This window comes from Oncorhynchus kisutch, linkage group LG13, assembly GCF_002021735.2.
Source record: "Oncorhynchus kisutch isolate 150728-3 linkage group LG13, Okis_V2, whole genome shotgun sequence".
NCBI classification, from domain to species: domain Eukaryota; kingdom Metazoa; phylum Chordata; class Actinopteri; order Salmoniformes; family Salmonidae; genus Oncorhynchus; species Oncorhynchus kisutch.
Window position 1 is genome coordinate 32,907,037 of NC_034186.2, and position 24,612 is coordinate 32,931,648.

Below are 24,612 nucleotides of genomic sequence, written 5' to 3' on the forward strand. Positions count from 1 at the left end.
GACATGTGACGAACAGAAATGGAATAATGTGTCCCTGAACAAAGGGGGGTCAAAATCAAAAGTAACATTCAGTATATGGTGTGGCCACCAGCTGCATTAAGTACTGCAGTGCATCTCTTCCTCATGGACTGCACCAGATTTACCAGTTCTTGCTGTGGGATGTTACCCCATTCTTCCACTAAGGCACCTGCAAGTTCCCGGTCATTTCTGGGGGGAATGGCTCTAGCTCTCACCCTCCGATCCCACAGGTCCCAGACGTGCTCAATGGGATTGAGATCCGGGCTCTTCGCTGGCCATGGCAGAACACTGACATTCCTGTCTTGCAGGAAATCACACACAGAACGAACAGTATGGCTGGTGGCATTGTCATGCTGGAGGGTCATGCCAGGATGAGCCTGCAGGAAGGGTACCACATGAGGGAGGAGGATGTCGCCCTGTAACACACAGCGATGAGATTGCCTGCAATGACAACAAGCTCAGTCCGATGATGCTGTGACACACCGCCCCAGACCATGACGGACCCTCCACCTCCAAATTGATCCCGCTCCAGAGTACAGGCCTCGGTGTAACACTCATTCCTTCAACGATAAACGCGAATCCGACCATCACCCCTGGTGAGACAAAACCGCGACTCATCAGTGAAGAGCACTTTTTGCCAGTCCTGTCTGTCCAGCGACGGTGGGTTTGTGCCCATAAGTGACGTTGTTGTCGGGGATGTCTGGTGAGGACCTGCCTTACAACAGGCCTACAAGCCCTCAGTCTAGACTTCTCACAGCCTATTGCGGACAGTCTGAGCACTGATGGAGGGATTGTGCATTCCTGGTATAACTAAGGAAGTTGTTGTTGTCATCCTGTACCTGTCCCGCAGGTGTGATGTTCAGATGTACCGATCCTGTGCAGGTGTTTACACGTGGTCTGCCACTGCAGATCAGCTGTCAGTCCTGTCTCCCTTGGAGTGTCATTCCTTGAGCCCACTCTTTGATGGTCTCAATTCAAGTTAGAGTCATAGTATACAGAAATAATTATTCTTAAATCAACAATAAGGACAAACAGCTGCATTTATTTGAATTTGCAGGCAATTGTCAGATTGTTAGTAATCCAAATAGAAAAAAATAAAACAGTAAATATACATGGTCTTTTCTAGCCTATAAAAAAGCTACCCGGCCTGATATCCAATGTTTTCCGTCTAGTTAGGTACACAATATACACATGAAAAAGCTCATTTTTAAGCTACAGTTCTAAATAAACAAAAAGTACAGAATTTGACATATACAATAAAGCCAAACATTTTTATGAGAACAAAGAACGTTGGCCCAAGCAAGAATAAACCCTGTCATTCTTCCATTGAATTTGCCCATTAGGGTGCACATCTACTACCAAGGGACTAATGACACAGGAGGGAAATGATGGTAGCACTGGCAAATAAGGCAACCCTATATCGTCATCCATATCACCATATTCACTGTAATAATGGGAATGTTTTGAAATGTCTGTCCTATAACAAATGAGAAAAGACCAAAGATTAAATGTGGCACCAGGTGGGAATAACAGTTTCATTAAGTGAGAGGCCCTTAACGTGATCACAGTGGGGACACAAATTAAATTCAAGTATCAAAATGCCTAAGAGGACACTAACAAGCTGGATTGGGAAAATTACAAAGAAAAAAACAATTATGGGAAAATAATTTGACACAATCAACAATACAATGTTTGCATTTGTTTAAGGCAATAATATTTCTTCCAAAAAGTAAGAACTAGATATCTTAATTCCATGTTAAATAAAAATTTAGCCCCCAATTTTTTTCTTCTTGTACAAAATAACTAAGCATGGTTCTGAAAATAAGCACTTTCATTTGACTTGTCTTCAAACTTTTGAGTGAGAATCAAAGAGTTCATATGGTCAGCGATGGGTTGTGCTCTGGATGTTTTTGGTCTTCTTCACAGTGAGGCTTGTCAGGGCTTATCAGGCTGGAGCATATAGAGTTGGGTTGTCACTCAGTCTATTGTCTGGCACAAAACCTCAAATCTGGCACAGCATGGGAAGGCATGGTTATTTGTTCGGTTAATGGTTGCCTTTCATGGCCTCCTTAGCAGCCAAGATGAGAGGTGTAAGACTGGAGAGGGGCTTTGCCAGCTTCAGGAAGGGATGCTAGACAAACAGGAAAGAGGGAGGAAAAAGAGAGTAAGGTTAATATTGGAGCTCATCTCTATTGTAGTACATGCAGATGGTGTAATGATGGAGGCATATACAGCCACATCCAACCAATCAGGTTGACACAAGAGTAGAAGAGCAAATCACATGGGAAGCCATAGATAAAATGGGCCATCACCTGCAGCAGCTCTTTTCCCCCGCCTCTCTTCTCCACATCCATTTCTAGGCAGTGATTAAGGAAGTCTCTGAAGATGGGGGACAGCTTTTCTGGGTTCTGCAGCTCTGGAGTGCCATTGGTAGCAATCAGGTACAGTGCCTTGGGGAGGAGAGGAGAGAGTGCAGAGGGGAAGACTAGAACTGTGAGATACCTTACAAATGTGCTGGAAAAGTCTGCCTGTTACATCCATGTCAGTCTTGTATCACTATGGAACTAGCTTTTGATGCACTATGATACAGTAAAACAAAGACATTTCATTTTAGAAGGGTGCTACTCTACGGTTCACTTACTCTTAGCGGGTTCTCATTGAGGTATGGAGGCTCCCCCTCAACCATCTCAATGGCCATGATGCCCAGGGACCAGATATCAACCTTTGGCCCGTAGGCCTTCCGGGTCACCACTTCAGGTGCCATCCAGTAAGGCGTGCCCACCATGGTGCTGCGCTTGCTCTGCTCTGGTGTGATCTGGGCGCAGAAACCAAAATCGGCTGCACAAAGAGAAGGGAGGTGGGACAACTCAGAGAGAGATGGAGACTGAATGTTAGCACTACAAACAGCAGCACTAGCATAATAGTCATTTGTTAACTATCCTTGCCAAAATGGTACTTCTCTTTCATAGGATGTAGATTAGTGGTTCGATGTGTCAGCTGTTTGTTCACCCTCCTGCAATTGCTAATAACCCATCCTCAACTGCCCGACTATATGTGATAAAGTGGAAATCTGAGGCCCGCACCCGACCCGCTAATAAAGAAAATGTGCTGTAGGCTACAGTCAAAGAAGGATTTTTTGACAGGGGGTGCAGGATATTTTTTGTGTGCCCGATTTAGATATGTTTCTGCTTATACTTTCCAACATTTTGGTAGGCTATTTGTAAATCAAGTGTCTATAATTATATCCATGTAGCTTCTCTTTTGTCATTATATGGTGCCCTAGAAGACTAAATAAACTCTTACTCAACAGAAAATGTAATAGATCAATGGAATCAATGCTTCAATCTAGTTGACATCGGTAAAGTTCTCTCTATCATCTCTGCTTATTTTGCGGAGCAAAGACGTTTAGGGACCTGGGAGAAAATGCAGTAACAAATACATAAATGGGAAAGATTTTCAGTGTAAAATTTCCAAATGACATCAGCTTGGATTTTATGTGGTTGAAATACTATCAGCGTTTTAATTCTAATTATTTATGACATTCTGGGGTACAAGGGTTTATTTAGTCTTCTAGGGCAACCTATAATGACAGAAGAGAAGCTTGACTACAAAAATGTTGCTTATTATAAGCAGAAACATATCTAAATTAGGCCAAATAAATCCTGCACCCCTTGTCAAAAAATCTATCTGCCGTCTCTGACTATAGGTAGCCTACAGTGCATTTTCTATATTAGCGGGTTAGGGTCGGGCCTCAGATTTTCACTTTACCAGTCACTTTATTTCACTTAACCCAGTTAAGGATGGGTTATTAGCAATTGTGGGCATGTGCGGGTGAACAAACAGCTGACTCACGCACCACTACCACAGTCAATAAGGTAAATATCTACCCCCAACTATTAGTGCTTTTACTTCCTTTACAACTCTACATAGACCATGACCAGCCTGGGGTTGTTTAGGGGGTAGAGGGAGACTCACTGAGCTTGACAGAGCCATCCATCCCCAGTAGCACGTTGTCACTCTTGATGTCACGATGGATGACCTGGTTCGCATGAAGGAACTCCAGTGCTTGTAAACACTTCAGATGGGGAAACCAATGAGAGGGAGAGAGACACAGAGAGGGATGGTTATGAAGGAAAAAACAGTCAACAAACACACACAAGTTTCTCACCCAGCCAGTGTTAAAGGGTAAATATGTAAAGGTTAACGCTGTGTGCCGTATAAGAGCTGGTCACCTCTCTGCAGACAGCAGCTATCTGAGCCTCGTCCATGCAGGTCTCTGTCACCACATCAGTCAGCGAGCCACCAGCCAAGTACTCCATCACCACATAGAGCTCCTCTCCCACCAGGAAACTGACATAAACACACACAGACACCAAAGCCAGAGAGGTCGTTAGGATATATTGTATTGTAAAAAATGGTACACCCAATGTGTTCCAGGACCTCTAGAGTCTCACCATCACCAGGAGGTTAGGTTTGGTACATCGAACTGACACCAAAGTTAGTGATGTTAAGGTTAATTATATACTTGACCATTCTATTACCTGTCTACGAAGTTGACAATATTTGGGTTCTTTAACTCTTTCATCACCATAATTTCATTTATGATCAGCTCCTTCTTGGGCTGCTTCTGTAGGTTGATCTGTTTAATGGCCACCTGTGAAAAACACCCAGAAAGAAGGAAATGTTCAACATGAGCCTCTAAAATGGATGAGTGATTAGTTATCCTGCTATTTCTCATCTGCTGCCAGGCTAACAGTTCTCAAACTCTTTCCCCATTCCTGACTCTATTGTCGTCATTCCTCTACTCTTTCAATATTTCCTTCCTTTCACTTATTCTCCTCTATGTATCCATCCCTGGTCAGTCGACCAATGACAACCCTTAATTCCCCTTTACCTCTTGTCCTGTGGCGACATCAATGGCTGTGTACACTGTCCCCGAAGCCCTGTGTGTGGACAATGTTTACATATTTTTTTTATAACTCGGACACACACACACACCTCTGTCACACACACTCTCCCCATGCACAAATAAGGCCCCATACACACTGCACTCAAATACACCCCAATTACCACCTTCAAATAAACGTACACTTACCCCTGTCCAATTTTTTCATATCTCGTGTACTTCTTTTTGGGATCTCCAATGCTGACTATAGTTCCTGAGGGCAAATATATGATTATACAGACCAGACCAATACTGATTTCCCCTGACAAACAGATCATAATAACTACCTGTAACATTGCTTTTGTAAAATATATCGTTTGTTTACTCAGTTTGTCCATGATCTCCTCGTCTGACATCTTTCCCTTCTTCTTCTGTCTGTCGACAGCCTTGGAGGCCGAGTCTCCATCTGGGCATGTGGCTGGAGCGGGGATGGGGTCAATGACGGAGCGAGTGTACACCTGCAGGCCAACACACAAGGCACACATAATAAATAATCATGAGAGAATAAGGTCGAAAGGGAGCAAGAGCGAAAGAGAAGTGGAGGTTGTGAGCTCCATTCAAAATGACTCACACTCTTAGTGTATTCTGGACGTGGTGCCACAATGGGTGGGGGAGCTTCATCATCATCATCATCAATGTCCTTGATATTGGTCGATGAGGGTTCCATGACATTTTTGACCGGCTAATGCAAAATAGAAGATATAACACACAATTCATACATAGCCCACACATATTTCTTTCACATATTTTCTGGGCTGCCATGAGTGAGGTCAAGGAACAAGAAATCGCAGCACCATATTATTCAGGTAGCTAGTAAGTCATCACTAGAACAAATCTAGTACTTACAGACTGGGGTCCTGTGGGGAAACCATCCTTTTCTAAAAATGAAAGAAAGAAAAAAAATTTGCAATCTTTAAAAAGTCTGTAACAAACAGAAAACAGTGAAGTCTAATCCATATGAAAGTTCACCAGAGGAGGAGAAACTGAGGTATTTCTGGCGGCCGTTGCCCGTAGAGTCATAGAATTTGAGCACGTCGAGAACAGCCTGTGGGTTCTTCTTCTGCTCGGACTTGGTGATGTTTGATGTCTGGAGAAGTCGTGCCCATTGCTCTGGCATGCCCTATCAGCGAGGAGGATACAAGGGGGGGGGGGTCAATCAACTAAGAAAACCAGCAGTACTACATCCATCCAGGCTGAGATTTGAGTATACCTGGAGTAAGAGATGAAGAGTTGGAGGAAAGTGTGGCTACTCACAGTGAACTCCCCAGTGACAGCATCAAAGCCAACGTGGATGGTGTGTTCAAAGTCTGAAGGCGGAGAGATCTCTGGTCTTTCTTTGTCCCGGTCTTTCTTTCTACCACCTGAAAGTCAATCAATAAACCATCATTACATTCTCTGTTAATAAATGGGCTGAAACGTAATCAGATCCAACAATGGATAGACAAATTGAAAGACCAAAAAACCTCAACTGCCTCTGGATAGTCTGATGCACACAGATGGAAACTAATAGAAGATGGATTGGTTCTGAACTAAGATGCACTGAATGAAATGTAGCCTCTACTGGAAATGCACCTTTACCACCAGAACCACTAAAGCAGTCATTTAGACTGTTCACGAATGTCTTTTTTATTTATTACTGTGACATTTTTAAAGTCATGCCCCTCTCTGTCCTTGAGACGTTTCCTAAATAAGTCTATTTAACACACTGTAGTTGTTAGAATCTGTCTTGACATTTTGATTAAGAGGAAGGGGGGGGGGTACTTTAGCACAGACCTATAGAGGAAGCCAATGGACAGGAATTCCCTTTTACGTGGAGACAGCTTCCACCCTACAGTGCATTCGGAAAGTATTCAGATCCCTTGACTTTTTCTACATTTTGTTGCGTTACAGCCTCATTCTAAAATGGATTAAATAAAACATGTTCCTCATCAATCTACACACCATACCACATAATGACAAAGTGAAAACAGGTTTTTAGACATTATTGCAAATGTAGTAAAAATTAAAAACAGAACTTTTTTTCTCTCCAATCAAAACAAAACTTTACTGTGTTTAAACATCTCAATACACTTTACATGAATATACAGTAGACACACTGAATGGCACACTGTTCGGCTGTCACGTTCTGACCTTTATTTCCTTTGTTTTGTCTTTATTTAGTATGGTCAGGGCGTGAGTTGGGGTGGGCAGTCTGTGTTTTTCTATGTTTTTCCATTTCTTGTTTCTCAATCAGAGGCAGCTGTTTATCGTTGTCCCTGATTGAGAACCATACTTAGGTAGCCTGGGTTTCACTATTGGTTTGTGGGTGTTTGTTTCCGTGTCTGTGTTTGTCACCACACGGGACTGTTTCGGTTTGGTTTTCGTTCATGTTCACATTTATTGTTTTGTAGTTCTTAGTGTTCAGTTTATGTTTTATAATAAACGATATGGACACTTACCACGCTGCGTTTTGGTCCGATCCTTGTTACACCTCTTCAGACGAAGAGGAGGAAATCTGCCGTTACATCGGCCATGTAAGTGACCAGGAGCTAGCTGGACTGACAGACAGCTGTCGTCATTATGTGGTGCTTGCCCTGCAGAGTACAGTTGATCTAACCTCAGGCCAGACTATGGTAAATCCCACCAGTCTCTGAGAGAATTCAACACCTGACCTCTGACCCCTGGGATGTGTCTTTGGGAAGTGTAGTTTGTTTATCTGGATATGTCTCAGGGGATGTACAGTAGTAGCTAGTTTCTCTGGAGACCTCACTTCTTCACTGTAGGAATTCACTGAAATGTGTAAATCAAGAGACCCTGGAAACTGGGGGCTGGGGCCGGGAGCTGAGGGCTGGGGAAGGGAAGAGAGGCCCTCTACTGTACATGTTTTGTGTACTGTAGAGGACAACGGTGGGAACTTGTAAGTGGGTTGAAAATGCAGTTCTCAGCCAAAAACAGAGATAAAGTAGCCACATCAGATGTAATGCAACACATACAAATCCCCCTTAAGAATCAATCAGATCATCAGACAGTCTTAAATTTCTGTGACATAAGCCTCCACCTGACCTTGGGATTTGATCCAGCTCAGAGCAACAAGCACGTCTTTTTCAAAGAGGAGTTTTTTTTCACCTTTTATGATGTCACCTGGATTTTACTACCTACTTGGACATCTTTATAACCGTACAACAAACTACAATTACAACATCTTAGAGTTATAGTGGAAGGAATCCAATGGGCTAGAAGTACATTTCAATCCATATTGAAAGTTCCAAGCCCAGCCTTCAACCAGTGACCTGTATTCAAATCCCCAGGGGTTGTTATTCAAAAACCGGTTCAGAGATGAAGGTTGTATTTTTAATGTTCCCAGCTTGCTAGAAATACTGTTTTTACATAAGTATTCAGACACTTTGCTCTGCGACTTGAAACTGAGCTCAGGTGCATCCTGTTTACGTTGATCATCCTTGAGATATTTTTACAACTTGGAGTCCACCTGTGGTCAATTCTATTTATTGGACATGATTTGGAAGGGCACACACCTGTCTATATAAGGTCCCACATTTGACAGTGCATGTCAGAGCTAAAACCAACCCATGAGGTTGAAGGAATTGACCGTAGAGCTCAGAGACAGGATTGTGTTGAGGCACAGATCTGGGGAAGGGTTCCAAAAAATGGCTGCAGCATTGAAGGTCCCCAAGTACTCAAAGGCCTCCATCATTCTTTATTGGAAGAAGTTTGGAGCCACCAAGACTCTTCCTAGAGCTAGATGCCTGGCCAAAATGAGCAATTGGGGGAGAAGGGCCTTGGTCTGGGAAGTTGTCAAGTACCCGATGGTCACTCTGACAGAGCTCCAGAGTTCATCTGTGGATATGGGAGAACCTTCCAGAAGGACAACCATCTCCGCAGCACTCAGGCCTTTTTGGTACCAGACGGCAGTGATGGAAAACGTACTCAATTGTCATACTTGAGTAAAAGTTAAAAATACCTCAAGTAAAAGTCACCCAGTAAAATACTACTTGAGTAAAAGTCTAAAAGTATTTGGTTTTAAATATACCTAAGTATCAAAAGTACATGGAATTGCTAAAATGTACTTAAATAACAAAAGTAAAAGTATAAATCATTTCAACTTCCTTATATCAATTTTCATTTTATTTTTTTATTGACGAATAGCCATGGGCACACTCCAACACTCAAATGATTTACAAACAAAGCATTTGTGTTTCGTGAGTCCGCCAGATCAGAGGCAGGGACGTTATCTTGACAACTGTGTGAAATGGACCATTTTCCTGTCAAAACGTAAGGAGCACTAATTGAGTGTCAGATTGACATTCTCTCCCTGACCAAGTCTGTAATACCTACATGTTTCAAGCAAACCACTGAAGTCTCTGTGATCAAGAAAGCGAAGGTAACCTGCCTAAATGATTACCACCCCGTAGCACTCAAGTCGGTAGCCATGAAGTGCTTTGAAAGACTGGTCATGGCTCACATCAACACCATCATCCCGGAAACCCTAGACTTACTACGGAGTTGTGTTTGGCCACACAGTCAACACCATCATTAAGTTTGCCGACGACACAACAGTGGTAGGCCTCACTGACAATGGTGAGACAGCCTCAAGTTCCTTGGTGTCCACATTCCCAACGGACTATCATGGTCCAAACACAAAATGTGGAAAAGGTCAAGGGGTCTGAACACTTTCCGAATGCACTGTACACCCTAAAAAAGTGCCTCCCCATCAGCTAATAGGGGAAAGGGGTATACCTACTGAATGCATTCAACTAAATGTGCCTTCCGCATTTAACCGAACCCCTCTGAATCAGAGAGGTGCGTGGAGCTGCCATAATCGACATCCAAGTCTTCTGCGCCCGGGGAACAGAGGGTTAGCTGCCTTGCTCAGGGGCAGAACGACAGATTTTTACTTTGTCAGCTCGAGGATTTGATCCAGCAACCTTTTGGTTACCTGGCCCAACGCTCTAACCACTAGGCTACCTGCTGCCCCAATACAGTTGCATACGCAGGATTTGTATTACAGAGGGACTATGACAAACAAGCCGACTATCTGGATGAGCTTTTCAGGCAGCGGGGTTACCCAGAGGAATGGCTGCATGACGCAAGGGATCGTTATAAAACTATGACCCAGGTTGACAGCCTCACGCCCAAACCATCCTGCCCTCCTGACCAATGCGTTCAGTGGTTCCTTCAGTATTCCCCACATGGTAAACAGTTCAACCACATCATTAAAAAACACTGGTACATCTTGAGCACTGATCCACAACTGGAAAAGACGTTTAAACAACCCCCGCGGGTATTCTTCAAACGCGCCTCTAACATCAATCAAATGGTGGTGATATCGGATCTTCCTAGACAATGTGCCGAATGGCAATTACAGATGTGGCCGATGTAACCAGTGTAGCTTTACGAACAAATGCACAATGTTCAATCACCCTATTACGGGCAAGGTCATTAAGATTAAGGGCATCATTACGTGTTCCACAATCAAGTGTGGGGTCTATGCTATGTAGGAAAAACGAAACAATCTCTGACAACAAGGAGTACTATCAGGACCCTTGACCAGAGAAACCCTGTGGCTGTGCATTTCATGGAGGCTCGTCACAACATTAGCTCTCAGAGACACATCGGTATCGAACATGTTAAGACTCCTGGGGGGTACTAATAATCTTCTCAATAATATTGTATTGGATTCACCATGTGTACTATGTCTCCTAAAAGGTCTGAACCAAGAGATTGACATCAGACCATTTCTTACATGAATATGTCACTTTGATTTGTCTTGCCTTCCAGGTCTCCTACTTGGTCATTTTGTAAATATAGGTCATTTTTTTTGTAACTACCACATGTGCCAATCTCATTGATATCAAATGATTAGTGATACACAAATAGTTTTTACACCCACCATGTGTCATGTGCGTAATGGTCATGCGAGGTGAAATATGTATATTTTGGGATGTAAGCACAGTTTTTTTTTTTTATATTTGACTTGAAAAAGATCTGTTAGATAGAAACATTGTCAACAAAGCGAATTGGGAACTTTAACAGTTTGCAGGCCTTCTTGTTCTTTACTAGAATCTTAATATCACAAAATGAACTGGAGTTATAACCAGTTTTAGGAGGGCATGTCATTTTTTGAATGGTTTTCCCCCGTTGCCCCTCTTCCGACAGTAGGGCCTGATCCCCTCCTTCTCCCGGAAGCTGGAGGTGCCATGCCCAGTTGATAATCACCCCAATAATTGCCTCGAAACTGAACCTAAGCTAAACTATACAGAGACTAACATCACACAACAAATTAAATAAATGAGAGTATGATGGGTGAGAAAGTGTGAGTTGATTACTGAGGGGAAGCTAACAATGCCAAATTTTGTAAATCACCAATTGTGAATGAAGAACAAGGCAGGCCATTCCATTGTATGGATCTATCTAATTTCAAAATGGTATGTACCCTCTATCAGCCCATTGAATCCAAGCAGTCTTATATGTCTACTCTGGCCTCTGGCCTACTTGGAGTACACAGTAAAAGTTTGCGTCATTTACAATGGCAAGAAGACCAAGATGATTGGATGCACATGCTGCGTCAGTGTTGCTACAAAATCTGAATGCAAACAACTCAGATAGTGGGGAAGAGGCCCAGTGGTTCCCTAGTGTTAAAAAAAAAAGATAGGACAGCCGACACACGCTTTAGAGCCCCTCCCAGTGCCCCACCTCTATGGACTCGTCTGACCTTTCTCTGCGCCTGAGAAAATGGAGATGATCTTGTTGCGGGGTTTCCTCTCCTCTGGAACCGAGGGCAGGGGCTTAGAGCTGTGATTGGCTGAGAGTGGGTCCTTGCTGGAGCCTGTGCTGAAGATGGTGCTGCTCATCCGGACCGGGGGGGCAGGGGGCTTGTCCTCGGGATCACCGTTATCACACATGGCCACAGAGAGGGGGGAGGACAGAAAGAGACAGACAGTGTGCGGAATAGACAGAGGTGTGTGCAGAGAGATCAGGAATGGGAATCAGAATAGAAGGAGAGCGCAGAGTGATATCTGCAAGAAAAACAGAGACATAATCAGCTTGACCACACAAATGACAGGTGAACAAGAGCACATGCACATTACATTACATAACATAATAGGTGGTTTTGCTTTTGGAGGCCAGTTCAGTTTTGTGGACACCATAGATGTGTAGATATCGCAACGTTGTATCTGTCCCATTATGGCACCTGTGAGAGCAGGGGCAGCGCCATTGAGGCCATCTCTATTTTGAAGTCGTACAATTTCTTCTTCTAGTACTTCTACGAGTGTGTTGATTGAACAGGTATAAAGCCAAGGTTGGCAATTTACTGCCAGTGAATGTGTGTTCACAAGTATAATTAGTTGGCTGATCCCTCCTGGTGACCTAGATGAAATTGTAATCCTTCCCACCCAGTTGAGTACTTCAAAATGGTGAAAGTATTAAATGGTATTGCCCATGTTAAAATGGGCTTTGGGCACTAGAGGTCTCTATACAGTACATATCTGTGGGTGACACTGACTTTACACAGTAGATGAGCACATTTATGTAGACAGGAAGTTCTGTCCTGCAGAGGTCATTTTCTCCCTGGCATGTTTTCAGCATTCCACTGAGATTATGGAGAGATTTGAGCATAGACCATATTTCCTATATTATCATCATCGCATACTCATTCACACTCTAAAGATAATTCTGTGTCTATGGAAGGAGGGGGGCAGGGGACAACAACAACACTGGATAAGTTGTGGTGCAGAGGTGATAGGTAGGGACTTGACAAGAGCAGTAGGGTCTAGAATAGATATGCTGCAATCAGTCATTTATCACAAAGGTGTGGGATACAGAGCCAAGGAAAGCACTGCCAGTGCAGACTGTGGTGGGTTTTTAGAGGTTTAATAATTGATGTAGTAGAGATCAACAATAGGTAGGGAATACCTTGAGTAAAGAATCAGCATCACCAGTGTGGCACTGTCTCCCTTTCATTTGTATCCTTTGCTATCTCCATCTAATTATGAGAGAAGTGGCAAGGGGGAAGCCAATTAATTGGAGGACATCCGATTCCACTATTGTTCTCACATCTATCCATCTTCTCAGATCAGTGCAGATGATAGAGAGTAAATGAAGAGAAGAAACCATGTCAGACTATTGAGAAACACAATACATGGACTGTGTATGAAGACCATCATAATCAACTTTCAAGATCAGTAACATTAGCTAGTTAGAAAAGAGAGAAGATAGAGGCATACCTATAAATTCTCTCACTCCACACATTCAATAGCATTTACCTAACATTAGGCCAAGGTTTCTGAAATATGCAACATGGTAACGTTAGCTAGTTCTACATTCCAGATCACCCCGACATCCAACACAGAGGTAAAGACAGTTTCAGGTTGGATATTACACAGATATTCACCTGTAGTTTTCCTTATGTCCACCAACAGCAGTTAGGGACCGTCAACATAGTGACAAATCAAATTTCAATAGATCTTTAACCATTACTCCTAAAACTTTCAAAACTGGTTCTAGCTAACCCGGTGGCATAGACACACATTGCACACACCTTTTTTGTTGGTTTACATCTCACACTATTTGAAAATTATTTATTTAAATGTTTGAAATTCAATAGTGCCTTGGTCATGTGACCAACACCTCAAAAAAGGTTCATAATGTACACTCAGTGGGCCTACTGCACTCTTTTGTGTCAATTTGCATCTCATGAGGTTTTACAATTTAAAAAATATCAATAGCTCTCTGGTCATGTGACCTACAACCCTCAAACTGCTATCAGAATATCCACTGAGTAGCCTTAACTTAAACTTAAACTTTTGTTTGTCCATTTTAATCTCATGCGGTTTTATATTAATTTTCAATGTTTCTAATTTCAATAGCTCCTTGGTCATGTGACCTACTGACCTCAACCAAGGTTCAGAATGTCCCTTCTATATGGCAGACCCTTTTGTTTGTCCCTTTTCATCTCAGGTGATTTTTACATAAATATTTTTTACATTTTACATTTCAATAGCTCCTTGGTCATGTGAACTACTGACCTCATACAAGGTTCAGAACGTACTCAGTGGGCCTACACATCGCACACTATTTAGTTTGTCCATTCTCACCTCACACATTTTTAGATACATTTTGTAAACTTTCTCATTTCAATAGCTCCTTGGTCACATTTTTGTTATTTACTGCTGCTCTTTAATTATTTGTTATTACTTTCTCTTACTTTTTTAGGGATTTTCTTAAAACTGCAGTGTTGGTTAAGGGCTTGTAAGTAAGCATTTCACTGTAGGGTCTAAATACAACTTGATTTGATGTGACCTACTGACCTCAAACAAGGTTCAGAATGTCCACTGACTACCAACTATATTGCACACCTTAGTTTGTCAATTTTTCATCTCACACGTTTTTACAGTAATTGCCTGTTCTGCTCCCCAGAAAGGACAGTGTCACTCACACACCTATTCACTTGGGCATTCCCCTGGGGCCTTCCTGACCTCCAGGCAGGCCCCCGTTGCCATCTGAACTCCAGGCCTCTACTCCCTTCCTGCCCTCTCCCTGGGCCTGAGTGTGTATAGCTTACTCCCTGGAACTACAGACCGTACTCCCTGGAACTACAGACCTCCAGGCCTCCACACCTACTCTCCCTACCCGTTCAACACCCCTCTCACTGGGCATCACCCATCACCGTGCCCTGGCCGGGGCTCAGCCATCTCCATAACCTTGCCCATCAGGCGAACTGGAGCACCCACATTTAAGTGCCCCCTCCTGGACACTAAGACATCTATTTTCCCGCTGTCAGGAACCACGTGCACCTGGTAATCCGAAACAGGCTCTGTGCACCTGGTGACCCGCCTGCTTTTCCACTCTGAGACTCCACTCTGAGACTGAAGTCCCCACTCCAACCTAGTTTTTATTGTAGGAACACAAAGAAAGTACAAATAAAGTCAAATATAAGTACAACAAAAAAAGATCTGGCAGTTGCAGTGCACTTCATACCTTCATCCTCATATCATTCTTCTACAATGTCTATCCATTGTGTCACTGTGGGAGGGTCTTTTTGTAGCCATTTCCTAGTGATAGCCTTTTTACTGGCTGCCAGTAGGACCTTCAAGAGGTACTTTTCTCTATTGTGTAAGTTATCAGGTATTTCACCCATGTACAAAGAAATGAATGTTTGTTCTATGTCAAATCCCATTATTTTTCCAATGTTAGATCTTATTTCTCCCCAGTAAGTTTCGATTGCGGGGCAAGTCCAAAAGATATGGGAGTGGTCCGCCCTCAATAGACCGCATTCTCTCCAACAAGGGTGTAGTGAGCCAGTCTGTTTTGATTTCAGTTTAGGTGTTATGAAGAAACGTATAACATTCTTCCAACAGAATTCTCTCCATGACCTTGAGTTGGTGGAGCTTTGTTGAGTCTCTAATATGTTCAACCATGTTTCATCAGTTATTTCAATGTTAATTTCCTCCCATTTCTTTTTAATATAGTTTGTAGAATGTTTCTTTGAGGATTGAATACCCAAGTAGAGATTTGAAATAGTTTTTTTGTTACTCCCCAAGTTGTATGTGTTAGGTCCTCGAGGGTCAGTCACTTTTATCTCCCTTAAGAAATAGTGTCGAACTTGTAGGTATCTGTAAAAATCTTGTTTATCCAAGCCATGTTTTTTACTTAGGTCCTGGAAGTTATCTAGGTTCCCATTCCTTATAATTGTACTGAATGATGTGATGCCTTTCTGCGTCCATTGTTTAAACCTGCTGTCCTGAGTTGCAGGGATGAAGCTGGGGTCGTATGCGGGCCAACTCAGCAGTTTGATCTCTCTGTCTAAATTATTTTGCATAACTACCCTAAACCATGTCTTCAGAGAGAAATTAATCCACTGATTTTGTCTATTGTATATTTATTTTATCATGTCCTTATTTCCCAAAACTGACTGTATGGGTATCCCTGTCAGAGTAGTCTCGATGTCTTTCCATTTGGATTCGTATTCTGAATTGCACCAACACACCAAGGTCTCAATTGGGCTGACACATAATATTATCTTAGGTTTGGTAAGGCCATACCCCCACAGTTTTTTGGTAACTGTAATGTTGTATATCTAGTTCTTGGTCTCTTACGGTTCCAGATAAACCTTGATATCCGTTTATCCTGTTCCCTAAACTGTTTAGGTGGGATTTCTATGGGCAGTGAATGGATACAAATACAGTAACATTGGCAGGATGTTCATTTTGATTGTTTCAATTCTACTACTAAGATCTAAGGGAAGTGAATTCCACCGGTCTAGGTCATCATATATTTTCTTGTTAATGTGATTGTAATTCATTCAATAAAGTTTGAGTGTATCTTTTGGTAAATTTACTCACAGATATTTAATGGATGAAGAGGTCCAGGTGAAGTTATTCCTGCTCTTCAGCTCTTCCTGTGGGGTATAATTATATACTAGGGCTTGGGTCTTGTGTGCATTAAGCACATACCCTGAATATGTTCCAAATGTTTGTAAAACATCCATCAATCTAGGTACACTTCAGCCTGGGTCTTTAAGGAATAACAGAACGTCATCAGCATACATGCATATCTTATTGTTATTCCCTCTAAAGTTGGGTCCTGTCTTATTGCCTGAGCTAATGGTTCGAGGTACAAGGAGAAGAGCGTGGGTGAAAGATTACAGCCTTGTCTTGCCCCTCGCTCTAATTTTAGCGTTCGTGTCAAATGTCCATTTATCTTTATTCTAGCGGTCGGACATGAATACAGTGTTTTGATGCACTGTATCACTTTGTTGAAACCAAATCTTTCCATAACTTGGAATAGGTAATCCCATCCCACTGAATCAAATGCTTTTTCTGTATCTAGGCTGAATAATATTGCACTTATTCTGAGTAATGCGGTCCATGACATGTAGTGTTCTCCTTATATTGTCCTGTGTCTGCCTATTTTGTATGAAACCAGTTTGATCTCCATCAATCAATTCTGGGATTATGTTCTCCATTCTTTTGGCTATGATTGATGCATATAGTTTATAATCTGTGTTAAGCATTTCGATAGGTCTATTTGAACTGCATTCTTATCTTTACCCTCTTTTGGGATTACTGATATGATGGCCTCTCTCCATGACGGTGGGAGACCCCCCTCCCTCAGAGTCCAGTTAAAACAGGCCTTAAGTAGAGGTGTTAATTGTTCTCTGAAGGTCTTGAACCATTCTGAAGGGAAGCCATCAGTGCCTGGAGACTTGTTGACTTTTTGTTGAGATATTGCTTTATTCATTTCTTCGGTGGATATTTCTATCATTTTGCTCTGTCCCAATTGAGGGGAGATCAAGTGAGTTCAAAAAGTGCTCTATTGTCTGTGCATCTGCCTTCTCTGGTTGCTTGTACAGATTTGTGTAATATGATTCAAATGCATTCTGTATTTCATCTCATTTGCATGTGATCTTTTTTGTTTTGGGGTCTTTTATTTTGAAAATGGTATTCTGTGCTTGTTGTTTCCTGAGTCTCCATGCTAGTAATTTGGTTGCCTTTGAGCCTGCTTCATAATATCGTTATTTCTCTAATTCTTATCTATAAATCTGGTCAATCTCCTGTTTTACCTTTTGAATCTCTCGTAATATAAGAGGGTCTTTGTATTGACTATGAGATCGTTCTAAGTTTCTTAGCGTTTCCTGTAATTTCAGCAGTTTCTGTGCTTGAATCTTTTTCTTGAGAGATGTGGCTATGATCTTCCCTCTAATAACCTCCATAGCTGCATCCCACAATATAGCAGGAGATACTTCCCCATTATCATTATTCTCCAGATAGATGTTCAATTCTGTCTTTATTGATTCCTTGAATGCTGGATCATTCAGCATGCTTGTATTAAGTCTCCATATACACTGCTCAAAAAAATAAAGGGAACACTTAAACAACACAATGTAACTCCAAGTCAATCACACTTCTGTGAAATCAAACTGTCCACTTTGGAATCAAAACTGATTGACAATAAATTTCACATGCTGTTGTGCAAATGGAATAGACAACAGGTGGAAATTATAGGCAATTAGCAAAACACCCCCAATAAAGGAGTGGTTCTGCAGGTGGTGACCACAGACCACTTCTCAGTTCCTATGCTTCCTGGCTGATGTTTTGGTCACTTTTGAATGCTGGCGGTGATTTCACTCTAGTGGTAGCATGAGACGGAGTCTACAACCCACACAAGTGGCTCAGGTAGTGCAGCTCATCCAGGATGGAACATCAATGCGAGCTGTGGCAAGAAGGTTTGCTGTGTCTGTCAGCGTAGTGTCCATAGCATGGAGGCGCTACCAGGAGACAGGCCAGTACATCAGGAGACGTGGAGGAGGCGGGGAGGAGGCATTGATGCTATGGACTGGCCCGCCCGTTCCCCAGACCTGAATCCAATTGAGCACATCTGGGACATCATGTCTCGCTCCATCCACCAACGCAACGTTGTACCACAGACTGTCCAGGAGTTGGCGGATGCTTTAGTCCAGGTCTGGGAGGAGATCCCTCAGGAGACCATCCGCCACCTCATCAGGAGCATGCCCAGGCGTCATACAGGTCATACAGGCACGTGGAGGCCACACACTACTGAGCCTCATTTTGACTTGTTTTAAGGACATTACATCAAAGTTGGATCAGCCTGTAGTGTGGTTTTCCACTTTAATTTTGAGTGTGACTCCAAATCCAGACCTCCATGGGTTGATAAATTTGATTTCCATTGATAATTTTTGTGTGATTTTGTTGTCAGCACATTCAACTATGTAAAGAAAAAGGTATTTAATAAGAATATTTCATTCATTCAGATCTAGGATGTGTTATTTTAGTGTTCCCTTTATTTTTTGGAGCAGTGTAGTATTTCTTGGTTTGCTATCAAGGTATAGAGTTAGGTAAACTCCATTATGATCTGATAAGTCGCTCTGCCCGATCCTACAATCTTTAAGCCTGTGTCTAGCTGCACTGTACATAAAAAAAAAAGTTGTCTAACCTGGAGTATTCAGTGTGGCGGGCTGAGTAAAAAGTATATATATGTGGGTGTCAACGCCATACATTGAGCAGTCCTAGATCAAGCAGTATCCTATTGATCTTTTTGGCAACTAGGCTAATTTTTCTATTTTGGTTTGTGCTGTCCAATTTTGAGTTTAGAATTGTTAAAGTCCCCTCCACAGATAAGAGTGCCAGTGGTTTCTGTGGCAATTAAATCAAACACCTTCCTGTAGAAGACCATGTCACTCCCTGGGGTGCGTATACATTAAATAATGTAACTTCCTTGTTATCCAGTTTACATTTAACAAGTATAAATCTACCCTCCTTGTCTTTTATTTCTGACAAACTCAAAATTAACTGAATTTGGGATCAAGATTGCAACTCCCCTTATACCCATTTTGTAAGAAGGGAAAAAAAGTGTTCCTATATCTCATTTTCTTGAGTTTCTCGTGTTCAGGTGTGGATAAGTGAGTTTCCTGACAGAATAGTATGTCAACTCTCTCCTGTTTCATCTTTGCTATGACCTTACTTCTCTTGAGGGCACTCCCCAGTCCGTTTACATTGACCTTAAAATTCCCCATGATGCATCAATATAAATAAAAAACCCTGTGGACAATATCTGTCTGCTTATCATAAACCTAAAAATGAACAAAAAAATCAAGAATGATAATAAAGTAAACCAAAGCGGGAAAATACTTTGGTATTTGGACTCCCATGTCACTGTCTCTTGCCTCTGGGGTTTGAGGGGATGAGCCTGTCCGCAGGATGGGCCACACGCTCAGATATGAAAATGCGTGACGTAGTCACAAACAAGACCTGGTGGAACCAAAAATAATAAGGGCGCCTATTTCGTCGCTTATACACATCGGTTAATTACAAGTGAAAACTATATCGGTCATGCTTGCATATCATGAATCCTCCCCTCGATATGCCCTTCTGTCGCCCCATTGTCAATGTGTCATTAATCCTTAGCTAATATATATATGTTATTAACGTGACGCTACTTAGTGTGTTCGTAAAGAACACATGCTTTTGGCTACTCACCCTTCTTCAGCATTGGGGGAAAATAGGGGATATATTTTACCTATTGTAATGTCAACCGTAACAACCCGAAGTCTTAACAGCTCACGTTAACTATTAATTCTGTTAAATCCGATCAGTGTCTTACATCTTCCCGTTGGAAATGCCTGAGTCTCTCTCGGATGTGAACGTCCTCTCGTCGAGATGGTTTCCCTCTTTCTCCATGACCCTGCTTGTCAACAACGATCCGTGGGAGAGCTTGCTCGAGTCTTTCCACTGGTGATGTCACCTTTCTCCTGGCGGTATACTCCACTGGGAAGCCCCTTGACTTCAGGTCCTCAGCCGCCTCGTCTGCATGCTCGTATGTAACCGGACCATTTTCCAGAAATACCCGCATTTTTGCCGGGTATGGTGTTTGGAAGCGAATATCCTTCTCTTTAAGTGCTTTCTTAATGGGGGTGTATTCTTTCCTTCTTTTCAGTATCTCTCCCGTGTAGTCATGATCAAAGAACACTCGTTGGCCTTGGAAGTTAACAGGCTTTTTCCAGGTTGCATGCAAGACTTTCTCTTTGACTGAGAATTTTAGGAACCGTACTACTATGGACCATGGTGGGGCGCCGCTGGGGGGTTTTGAGGCCAGAGCTCGGTGTGCTCTCTCGATTCCCAGGTCAGTGTCGTCTTCAAGTATGCCCTTGAATAGACCCTCCATGAAGTTGGGCATAGAGTATTTTTCTGCGCCCTCTACGAAGTTATAAAGTCTAATGTTTCGACGTGAGAACTTTTGCCTGTAGTGCGTGTTGGCTTTTCAGTGACTGTTCAAGTATTTCCTTGACTGCTGAGTTCCATGTGTCCGTTTCCCCAATGCGCTGTTCTGCCTCCCACATTCTTGTAGATATGCTGTGAAGTTCTAATTTGTTTTCTTCCAGTTTCTGGTTAATGTCCTTCTTGAACTCATTTAGTTATTTTCTTACATCTTCTCGAAGTTCCTCTCGTAAGCCTGTGAGCGGCTCGCGCAATTCCTCCTTATCACCTCACGACCCACTCTTTTGCTGCTGCTATCTTATTTGCGCTAGCATTAGCCATTTCGGGTTCATCGACGATTATATCTTCTGCTGTCTTGTTACGGGCTGTTGTAGCTCCGCGGCCTTTTCCCATTTTGCGTAAGTTATTATAATGCTCAGAGTAAATACTTGAAATTTGGGGGGGAAATACCCAACCGATGTGCAGTACGAAAAACTAGGCAGCCATTTCCTAAGTTGCGTCACCGGAAGCCGTGCTTGGGTGATTTGAGTGCGACCGCGACAGGTGGGTACGCTCCTTTGAATTTCATCAAGTTGACATTCAGTGATGAGTGCCCAGTGAGAACCTGTCCGTTGTATGGGTCCACAGCAAATCAATGGGCGTGGATGGTACTACCCACATCAGATGTAGGCCTCCCTCCCAAGACAAGCTGGAGATACCTCTCCCCACTTCGTAGGGCATGAGCCAGATCCAGGCGGGCCAATCGGTTTGGTCTCCACCTCGAGTCTAGTGAGCGTAGAGACCTCTCCACCTACAATGTGTAGTGTCCCGCAATGAGGCAAGCCTGAGGCTTGGTAGTGTCAACTAATGGTAAGGCACATGCCATCTCCACTACATGCTCCAAGGAGCATGGAGGAGAGCTCCCACATAGAATGTGTAGAGTCCCGCACCCAGGCGGACCTGAGACCTGGCAGTGTCCATAACCGCTAAGCACATTCCAGCTCCATTTAGTACTCCACCGTTAGCGGATCCAGCCAAAGCCAGCATTCGATTCAAACCTTCACGGTTTAGAGCTAGCTAAGTATACGGGGGACGTGTGTTTAAACGTTTCACCACAGCCACTCTGTGATCAGACTGATGCCAGTAGTACACTTTCATCCGCTGTCTCCCAGGACTTAACTACCCCTCCCAGCCAAAGCCAGGTATTAGTTCGAGCCATCATTCTCTGATTGACAGGAAGCCAAAGTCAGGATTCGTTTACAAGAGCCCAGCAGCAAAACATTGAGTCTGGTGGAACCACCCTTACATTTTCATGCTTGACCGAAAGCCCCATAGTCCAGGGCTGACTGCTGCCTTCCGTTAACAAACATCAGCCATCACCATCTGCAGGACTCTCTTCACGTACGGACTAGTACCATGGCAACTCCCGCTTGGTTTGCATCATTAGCGACACTAGAAAACAGGTGACATAGAGGGAGGGATTGGAAGAGCCCTCCTATAGGGATACCTCATTATCTACCTTACTAAGGCTAAGCACTCCTTGAGAGTCATTGTTCCTCCCGCAGTTTACCTGCACTTTATTGAATTTCTTCACTTTGACATTCAGAGCACTGAGCAGAAATCACATCAACACCCACCTCGGGCCTTAGCGATGCTTTGTTTTAATTAAAGCAGACGGATTCCCCTGGTCTGCACCCGCTCTAAATCAGCTGCTCGGCGCCAGAGACCCAGTGCGAACAGGGCCAGTGAGCACTGTAGCTGGGGAGATCCGCGAGAAGGGCCCGGCGCACGTCCAGAGTTGCCGCCACCAACTGCCTGACCCAACCCCCATCTGTCCGCCTTCGGCCCCCAAACCCCGCACGCAGCCCCTCTCTGCACAAGAGACTGCACAACAAACTTCCAATGGTGGTGAAAGGGCAACGGAGCGACTGCTCCGGATTTTCAAGGGCCAGCGAGAGCTCAACGGACGCCGCCAGGACCGCAACGCTTTCCAGAACTTGGGCCCCTCACTTGGGGAGAACCCATTCCAGGGCGCCCTGCCCTGCAAAGAAAACTCTCCCCGGGGCTCCCACCAGCTTCTCAGGGATCGGTCAAGTTACCACACTGGACGCCTCGCGGCGCCCATCTCCACCAGTCCGTGGTACATTCTGAAAGTAGTTTGAGGTCAGTAGGTCACATGACCATGGAGCTATTGAAATGTAACATTTTTCAAAATGTATGTAAAATCATGTGAGCTGAAGATGTTCAATATAGAAGGGTAGTCAGTGGGCATTCTCAACCTTGTTTGAGTCAAGTAGGTCACATGACCAAGGAGCTATTGAATTCAGAAATATAGAAAAATTTATGTAAAAAATGTGAGAATGGACAAACTAAATGGTGTGCATTGTGTAGGCCCACTGAGTGTACATTCTGAACCTTGAAGTCAGTAGGTCACATGGAGTTATTGAAATTCAAATGTGTGGCGCAGTGGTCTAAGCTGTAGCTGTGCTCCTAGAGATTCTGGGTTCGAGTCCAGGCTCTGTCACAGCCGGCCACGATCAGGAGACCCATGGGCGGCGTACAATCGGCCCAGTGTCATCCGGGTTTGGTTGGCTGGGATGTCCTTGTCCCATCGTGCACTAGTGACTCCTGTGGCATGCTGACACGGTCAGAGGCGTTTCCTCCGACAAATTGGTGCGGCTGGCTACCGGGTTAAGTGGGCATTGTGTCAAGAAGCAGTGCGACTTCGTTGGGTTGTGATTCGGAGGACGCACAGCTCTCGACCTTTGCCTCTCGAGTCCCTACGGGAGTTGCAGCGATAACACGAAATTGGGAAGAAAAAAAGTAGTTTGTACTTTGTTTACACTCCCTAACAAATTCAACTAGGAATACAAAATGCTGCTCACATTTTCACGTTTATGAGCATTGGAAAGCAAATTAATGTCCAAATCTTGAAAATAATACCTGTGCAATGTTGTGCGCAATTTTTCCAACATCAAGACACTTATTTGGATTCTGTGGCTCAAGTGGTTTGAAAGAGCGAATATCAAATCTGAAACGGTCTTTACCTCAGTACTTCCAACGGTGTATTAGAAAGTCAGTGAAAGATCAGATGCTCTGTCGTCTTGCAAGTGACGTTAGGCCTAACTATTTAGCGGATTCCACGATTATATTAGTGCTAATTATTTTAGCTATTCAACTAAGCTAATTAAAGCAGGTTAACTAGGCTAACAGTTACCCGAGTTTTTTTTCTCCAGTTAGACAGAACTCTAATTACACATAGCTAACTAACGTTAGCTAGCACTGCTAGAAAAGCAGAAATGTGCATGAGTGAATTAGCTAGCGCGAATGCCAGACAATAACGAACCATGCTTGATAATACACATGTTAATTTGGTAAGCAACATAAATGCATTGATTAGCTAGATAGCGATTGTCGGTACCGAGGACAAGCACTAATTTATTTGATGATGACGTTGTTCTGCGACTCGCAACTTACCAGAAAGACTCCACAGGAAACATGAATATAACTTGGGTCCAATCCCTAGACGCTATGAAAACGTTTGTACATACGTAAAACAAGAGTTGTGATATTACTGTAGAGCTTTCATAAATTACACAGCGTAATCCATTGTGTTTTCAATAGTTCAGTTCCCTACATAATTTTTTCCTCAACCTTTTCGTCCCGGGAATAATTCCACTATGGTGAAGGGGAGGCGGAACAACCGCCCCAGCGACGGGTGTTACAACTATATTAAACGGTACCAACTGCATATTGATAAGATCCGTCTGGTAATTTATTTGTTTCTGTGTGTACTTTCCTGGTGATAAAAATTAGAACATGTCTGCAGTACAGTTAGTGAAGGTATCCAGGTTCAAACAGCATTTTGGTTGAGGTTGTTCAACTCTACATGTCTATAGGCCTACAGTACCATATAGCAGAGTCAATGTATGGTACATT

General features: G+C 43.2%; 1 protein-coding gene across 3 annotated transcripts; it reads right to left on the reverse strand.

The window, feature by feature from the left end:
• Positions 1 to 1,039: 1,039 nt before the first annotated feature.
• Positions 1,040 to 24,388, reverse strand: LOC109902588 (serine/threonine-protein kinase PAK 2). 3 transcript variants are annotated; one of them, XM_020499059.2, is made up of 15 exons: positions 24,151 to 24,388; positions 11,673 to 11,976; positions 6,218 to 6,324; positions 5,933 to 6,083; positions 5,810 to 5,841; positions 5,535 to 5,645; positions 5,289 to 5,421; positions 5,114 to 5,177; positions 4,913 to 4,961; positions 4,560 to 4,672; positions 4,251 to 4,368; positions 3,994 to 4,093; positions 2,660 to 2,856; positions 2,331 to 2,468; positions 1,040 to 2,149 (listed from the first exon to the last, which is right to left on the reverse strand). In XM_020499059.2, exons 2-15 carry the CDS (start codon positions 11,860 to 11,862, stop codon positions 2,063 to 2,065), a joined length of 1,590 nt encoding a protein of 529 aa, XP_020354648.1. In that variant the 5' UTR covers positions 11,863 to 11,976; positions 24,151 to 24,388; the 3' UTR covers positions 1,040 to 2,062. The 3 variants fall into 3 exon arrangements, with proteins under 3 accessions (XP_020354648.1, XP_031641901.1, XP_031641902.1); XM_031786041.1 differs by lacking the exon at positions 24,151 to 24,388 and adding an exon at positions 12,875 to 17,821; XM_031786042.1 differs by lacking the exon at positions 24,151 to 24,388 and having other exon boundaries at positions 11,654 to 11,753.
• Between the last annotated feature and the right edge of the window lie 224 nt (positions 24,389 to 24,612).